Source organism: Chiloscyllium plagiosum, chromosome 28 (genome assembly GCF_004010195.1).
Source record: "Chiloscyllium plagiosum isolate BGI_BamShark_2017 chromosome 28, ASM401019v2, whole genome shotgun sequence".
NCBI classification, from domain to species: Eukaryota; Metazoa; Chordata; class Chondrichthyes; order Orectolobiformes; family Hemiscylliidae; genus Chiloscyllium; species Chiloscyllium plagiosum.
In genome coordinates, this window is record NC_057737.1 from 44,915,350 (window position 1) to 44,922,894 (window position 7,545).

At 42.2% G+C, this 7,545-nt stretch overlaps 1 protein-coding gene across 2 annotated transcripts in view; it reads right to left on the minus strand.

Annotated features, from left to right (window-relative positions):
- The window catches only part of LOC122564161 (linker for activation of T-cells family member 2-like), a 75,101-nt gene that overhangs the window by 17,029 nt on the left and 50,527 nt on the right, over nt 1-7,545 (minus strand). For both annotated transcript variants that reach the window (XM_043718807.1, XM_043718808.1), the window contains exons 3-6: nt 4,955-5,000; nt 3,928-3,971; nt 1,819-1,861; nt 1,253-1,296 (exon numbers count right to left, since the gene is read on the minus strand). In XM_043718807.1, the coding sequence (XP_043574742.1) occupies nt 1,253-1,296; nt 1,819-1,861; nt 3,928-3,971; nt 4,955-5,000 (177 nt within the window). The remainder of the gene's footprint in view (nt 1-1,252; nt 1,297-1,818; nt 1,862-3,927; nt 3,972-4,954; nt 5,001-7,545) is intronic.

A 7,545-nucleotide genomic window follows, 5' to 3' on the forward strand; every position in this document is an offset into this window, starting at 1 on the left:
AAGTGCATTGCACGGGGGCAGAGGGCAGTGTCAGAGGGGATTGGGAGGACAGGTGTTGCTTGGGAGCATAGTTGGCGCAGCAGGCGGTGTCAGACGGGGCAGGGGTTGGGGTCAGATGTGGTTGGGGGCAGGGGACGTTGTCGAATGGGTTTGGGGGCGGGGCTCGCGCGCTGTGTGCTGCTAGTCTCCTGAACGGGGAGCAGACTTTAAAAAAACGAGCCCCAGAGGAAAGGCAGTTAATTGATTAACTGAATAATCAATTAACCAAATGAAATAGTGCCCACGGTGCCTGCTTATCACGTTCGGATAATTGAGGTTCCTCTGTATTAATACCCTTAAGGACCTACTTTTTAAATTCCTGCCTAACTTCCTAAATTCTCTCCTCAGATTGTCTCTCATATTTACATTTTCAGTTTTACGGAACAACTCCTGAACCAAGAGAACTTATTTAAGTGACATTTCACCTCTGATAGTCTAGGATAACCAAAACTACAATTATACCTAAAAGATCAGGATAAAGTTCAAGCATAAGACAGGGTTGGAGAATTTGAGCTATAGGGAGAGGTTAAATAGGCTAGGGCTGTTTTCCCTGAAGCATCAGAGGCTGAGGGGTGAGGTTTATAAAATCATGAGGGGCATGGATAGGATAAATAGACAAGGTCGTTTCCCTAGGGCGAGGGAGTCCAGAACTGGGCATAGGTTTAGGGTGAGAGGGGAAAGATATAAAAGAGACCTAAGGGGCAACTTTTTCCCGCAAAGGGTAGTATGTGTATGGAATGAGCTGCCGGAGGAAGTGGTGGAGGCTGGCACAATTGCAACATTTAAAAGGCATCTGGATGGGTATATGAATAGGAAGAATTTGGAGGGATATGGGCCAGGTGCTGGCAGATGGGACTAGATTGGGTTGGGATATCTGGTCAGCATGGACAAGTTGGATCGAAGGGTCTGTTTCCGTGCTGTACATCTCTGTGACATGCAGAGAAAAAGTGGCAAAGGACAGTCTTTCAGAAAGGGAATGAGCGTGAGCAAAGAAAGTCAAAAGGCAAAGAGCAAGAGACTCCAAGGCAACAAGACAAGAAATGAAATGAAATAGAAACTATGTGAGAAAGGGAGACAAAAGTGAAGACAGAAAATGTGAGAGGACAAGACGCAAGCAGAGTTAGAGACACATTGGATATTCTTTGGCAGTGAATAATCTTGACGATCTGCTATCACTAGTTAACTCAGGGATTCAGAACATCTTCATACAAACCTTGTTGAACTTGTGAAAGTGAATGATTTGAGGTAGCCACATTCCTGAAAGAGGTTAGAAGCATATTATCAAATAGTAATAAATTATATCCTTCATTTACCAAGTCCTAAATGCAGCAGCTCACACCAATGGTGTACATAAACACATTAGATTAGATTAGATTAGATTACTTACAGTGTGGAAACAGGCCCTTCAGCCCAACAAGTCCACACCGCCCCGCCGAAGCGCAACCCACCCATACCCCTACATTTACCCCTTACCTAATGTTACGGGCAATTTAGCATGGCCAATTCACCTGACCTGCACATCTTTGGACTGTGGGAGGAAACCGGAGCACCCGGAGGAAACCCACGCAGACACGGGGAGAACATGCAAACTCCACACAGTCTGTCGCCAGAGGCGGGAAATGAACCCGGGTCTCTGGCGCTGCGAGGCAGCAGTGCTAACCACTGTGCCACCGTGCCGCCCACATATACTTAATGTTTTTACAACTGGCCAACTCAAGAGGCAGATTGTTTGAGGTTTTTATTTACATTATCAACTATATTTTGCACCATATTTCTTACCCCATCTCTAGTTCTGGCCTTGCTGTTTGTTCTGGCCGAGATACTTGGAAAAAAAGAAGACAACATGTTTTCAATTTAAAAAATTCAAAGGCTCAATGACAAGAATAACATCTTGTGATATTAGCAACCTATAACAGCACTATAATATCTCAGTGTTCTTCATGTTCTAAACTTAAAAATTAAGTTTTGTACTTTTTCTGATCTCAGGATGACCAAAGTGCTTTGTAGACAAGAAGAAAGAACATAATTAGAGCAAATGATTAGGCTCCTTGAGCTTGCTCTGTCATTCAATGCAACCGTGGCTGATTCCCTGCCTTAGTTCCTCTTTCTTAGCCACTCCTCAATTCCCTAAGAATGTTGGTCCTGGCCTTAAATATATTCAGTAATGCAGTTTCCACAACCTTCCAAGTAGAAAACGTCAATGTTTTAAATTCTCTGAGTGAAGAGTTCTAAATGATCAGTTCTTTATTTCAAGACTCTGCAACCAGCGAAATCACTTCTTCATATCAGCCATGTCAAAACCCTTCTGACTCTCATGCTTTCAATGAGATCAACAATCAATTCTTCTGAATTTCAAAGAATTATTCAGCCGAGGACAATTTTCTCTTCCAAGGCACCAAAGTAATGATTCTTAGCTATACTGCCTCTGTTGCAAGTGTGCTTTTTCTTAAATTAGGTACTAAAGGAAAATCTTCTCATGGAAACAGAAGGCATCAATACAGTACAAAATGAATGTGGTACAATTGGCTTCACTGAAGGGAAGGATGCTGCCAATGAAGCAATGAGGAGTCACAGCAATAAAGCAGCATCAAATCAGATAAAGAGAGAGTTAAAACAAGTTGGCAGACATCAAAGTAGAAATATCATCAGGTCCTGGGTTACGAAGGCAAGTAAGGGTGGAAGGCTCTGGCCACAATCTTCCAATCCTCCATAGGTTTGGAGGGAATGCCAAAGGACTACAGGACTGCAGAAGATATACATTGGTTTAAAATAAATTGGGCAAGACACAATCTTGGCAATTTCAGGTGAGGAAGACTACTGCTGTTTGTGACATCTTTCAGGCAATACACCAGAACAAATACAGTGGCACTTAAAAAGAAATCAGGAGCTAGTTAATATAAAAGGCAAACTGTGTTGGACAAAGTCTGAGTTTTTTGAAATAACCAAGAAAGCTAATGTGTGTAGTGCAATGTTGTGGAAAGAAACTTTCAAAACAAAATTGATGAAGTAAACACATAACAAATTTGTGGACGAAATTTAAAGCAAAGAACCCAAAATTGCTGAAGGGACAGAAATGAGAGACTAGTGAAGAATGGCTGTTTGAAAGAAAGCATTTGGTCATGTTCCTCAGAAAATAGAATTATTGCTCTTTTTGATAAAAGTATTACTCACCTGGATTTGGGAAAATTTGTGGACGATACAAAACTCAATTATTGTAAACAATAAGAATGGCAACAGACTTCAGGACATAGACTGGAAATGTGGCATATTTTGGCAGGAACAGTAAGGACATAAAATTGAATAGAACAATTTTAAAGGGATGCATGAATGGAAAGGCATGAAGGTGTACACACACAAATTGCTGAAGGTAGCAGGACAAGTTGATAAGTCTGTTGTTAAAACAGCCTATGGTTTAATTTGTAGTGGAATAAAGTACAAAAGCAAGGTGACTATGTCAAATGTGTTGTCAAACACAGATTATTCCTTTGCTCCTCTGACGTTTCCAATTCTGGGAGCTGCATTTAGGAAAGATCTTGAAAGAAACTTAATGGAAGGATACCAGGGCTAAATGACTAAATTATTTGGAGTCACAGGAGAAGCTGGGATTGTCCGCTTTAAAACTGTGAGGGGTTTTGATAGAGATGGCAGGCAAAGCAACGAGAGGCGATGCAAGGAATTGAAACACAGTGATCTGTTATGATTGAGAACGCACAGCCTGATGGAATGATGGAAGCAAATTCAACAGCAGTTTTCAACAAGGCCTTTGGAACTAATTGGAAATCACTGCCAAAGAGCCAGTACAGATCTGAAGGACCAAATGGCCTCCATACTGGATGTTTCGTATGACTTGTATTTTTTTCATGCCGTCACACGTTAGCATTTACTTACCAGTATATGACCTAACTACTTCAAATCGTTTCTTGTCTTCATTCCTAAAAAGAAATATTAAACTGTATGAAAAGGAAACATTTCTTTCTATGTCTTGTGGTTGAAATATCATGTTTAATATACAAAAACTCTAACATACATGAAAATGTATGAGTAAGAATTCCTAATTATAAAACTGGTAACTCCTTCATTCCACAGACCATGTTGAATATGCAAGTTCTGCAGAACACCCAGAATTGGACTGATTATCAGTGGACAACATCTGAGCTTCACAATGTCAGGCATTGACCATCTGTAGAGTGAATTGAACCATGTCCCTTTGTCAGCTCTTCACATTAAAATATCCTTTATTTCAACTGTATACTCCTTCAGTCCTCGATTGGAATAGCCTCCTGTGTCATTAAGGTTTACTCAACTATCTTGCAGACTTTGCCCATGTTTGCACAAGTAGCAAGGACCACATTAAGTGTTGAATGAAGGCAACCCGAGGTAACTCCAATTACCTAACCTAAACCTGGAGGGGGAGTGCAACGTATCACTACCCTTTTCAATATTTGCATTCTCAGCCCACTCTCTCTTTGTGTGCTTTATACTTACACAGTTTCTCTCACTCTCTCCCTCTCCAAGCCACTTTATATTCATACGCTGAATGATGGTGTGTTTTAGGTCATCTGGAAGATCACTTTACGTGGAGTCTGGCATATGGGTGGAGGCTCCCACTTTCTTTCAACACAGTTGTGTTGGAAGGATATGCAAACTGATACTCAAACTGTTTTGCCACATTATGAATGAAGCTTCCTTGGCCATCATATTCTGGAATCAGAGTGCACCCTACCCTGCCTCACAAGAACACACTCCTACAGTTACTGATCAATATTCTGTCAATTTTGAAGAGAGTGCCCCATTCACTGAACAAACTAGTGATTATGTAATTTACATATAGAGCATTTCAATTCTATCTAGCAGGTTGTTGATCTTCACATAATGCCCAATTAACGAACACTGCAGTTATCGGACTTGTACTTACATGTGAACACTTTGACCTGCTTTCCTGTTCTCCTCTCTGATTATAGCTGTGGATGTAAAAAGAACAGTCATTAGTTCACCAAGCCATTCCTAAGTTAAAAGAAATAGAGTCATAGAGATGCACAGCACAGAAACCGAACCTTCGGTCCAATTTGTCCATGCCAACCAAATATCCCTAACCTAATCTCATCCCATTTGCCAGCACTTGATCAATATCCCTCTAACCTCTCCTATTCATATACCCAATCCACATGCCTTTTAAGTGTTGTAATTTTAACAGCCTCCACCACTTCCTTTGGCAGCTCATTCCACACATGCATCACCCTCTGCATGAAAAAGTTGTCTCTTAGGTCCCCTCTCACCATAAACCCTCTAATTCTGAACCTCCCCATTCCTGGAAAAATACATTGTCTATTTATCCTATCCATGCCCCTCATGATTTTAGAAACCTCTATAAAAGGTCACCCTTAGACTCCGACGCTCCAGGGAAAACAGCTCCAGCCTATTCAGCCTCTCCCTGTAGCTCAAATCCTCCAATGCTGGGGGTAACATCCTTGTAAATCTTTTCTGAACCCTTTCGAGTTTCACAACATCCTTCTGATAGGAAGGAGACCAGAAGTGCATGCAATACTCCAAAAGTGGCCTAACCAATGTCCTGTACAGCCGCAACATGACCTCCCAATTCCTGTATTCAATGCACTGACCAATAGAAGAAAGCATACCAAACACCATCTTCACTATCCTATCTATCTGCAACTCTACTTTCAGGGAACTATGAACCTGCACTCCAAGGTCTCTTTGTTCAACAACACACCCCAGGACCTTACCTTACCTTAACTTAATAAGTGTTTTATTCCTGGTATGATTTGCTTTTCCAAAATGCAGAACCTCACACTTATCTAAATTAAACTCCATCTGCCACTTCTCAACCCATTGGCCCAACTGATCAAGATCCCATTGAAATCAGAGGTAACCTTCTTTGCTGTCCACACCTCCAATTTTGGTGTCATTTGCAAACTTATTAACTATACCTTGTGTGTTCACATCAAAATCATTTACATAAATGACGAAAAGTAGAGGATCCAGCACAGATCCTTGTGGCACACCACTGGTCACAGGCCTCCAGTCTGAAAAACAACCCACCACCACCTTCTGTCTTCTACCTTCAAGCCAGTTCTGTATCCAAATGGTAAATTCTCCCTCTACTCCATGAGATCTAACCTTGCTAACCAGTGTCCCATGAGGAACATTGTTGAACGCCTTACTGAAGTCCATATAGTTCCTGAAGAAGGGCTTATGCCCGAAACGTCGATTCTCCTTCTCCTTTGATGCTGCCTGACCTGCTGCGCTTTTCCAGCATCACATTTTTAAGCTCTGATCTCCAGCATCTGCAGTCCTCACTTTCTCCATATAGATCATGTCTACCACTCTGCCCTCAATCATAGAGTCATAGAATCATAGAGATATACAGCATGGAAACAGACCCTTCGGTCCAACCTGTCCATGCTGACCAGATATCCCAACCCAATCTAGTCCCACCTGCCAGCACCCGGCCCATATGCCACCAAACTCTTCCTATTCATATACCCATCCAAATGCCATTTAATTGCTACAATTGTACCAGCCTCCACCACATCCTCTGGCAGCTCATTCCATACACGTGCCACCCTCTGCGTGAAAAAGTTGCCCCTTAGGTCTCTTTTATATCTTTCTCCTCTCACCCTAAACCTATGCCCTCTAGTTCTGGACTCCCTGACCCCAGGAAAAAGACTTTGTCTATTTATCCTATCCATGCCCCTCATAATTTTGTAAACCTCTATAAGGTTACCCCCTCAGCATTCAACGCTCCAGGGAAAACAGCCCCAGCCTGTTCAGCCTCTCCCTATAGCTCAAATCCTCCAACGCTGGCAACATCCTTGTAAATCTTTTCTGAACCCTTTCAAGTTTTTTGCAAGGTTTGTAACTGAGGTTGAGGTTTAGGGTGTAGGTTTGCTCGCTGAGCTGTATGTTTGATATCCAGACGTTTCATCACCTGGCGAAGTGGCGACCTCCAAGTGAAGCGAAGCTGTTGTCTCCTGCTTTGTATTTATTCCTTTCTCCTGGATGGGGTTCCTGGGGTTTGTGGTGATGTCATTTCCTGTTTGTTTTTTTGAGGGGTTGATAGATGGCATCTAGATCAATGTGTTTGTTTATGGCGTTGTGGTTGGAGTGCCAGGCCTCTAGGAATTCTCTGGCATGTCTTTGCTTAGCCTGTCCCAGGATAGATGTGTTGTCCCAGTCGAAATGTTTTTTTTTTCATCTGTGTGTAGGGCTACGAGGGAGAGAGGGTCTTGTCTTTTTGTGGCTAGCTGGTGTTCGTGTATCCTGGTGGCTAACTTTCTTCCTGTTTGTCCTACATAGTGTTTGTGGCAGTCCTTGCATGGAATTTTGTAGACTACGTTGGTTTTGTCCATGGGTTGTACTGAATCTTTTAAGTTTGTTACCTTTTCTTTGAGAGTGTTGGTGGGTTTTTGTGCTATCAGGATTCCGAGAGGTCTTAGTAGTCTGGCTATCATTTCCGAGACTTCGTTGATGTATGGTAAGGTGGTTAGG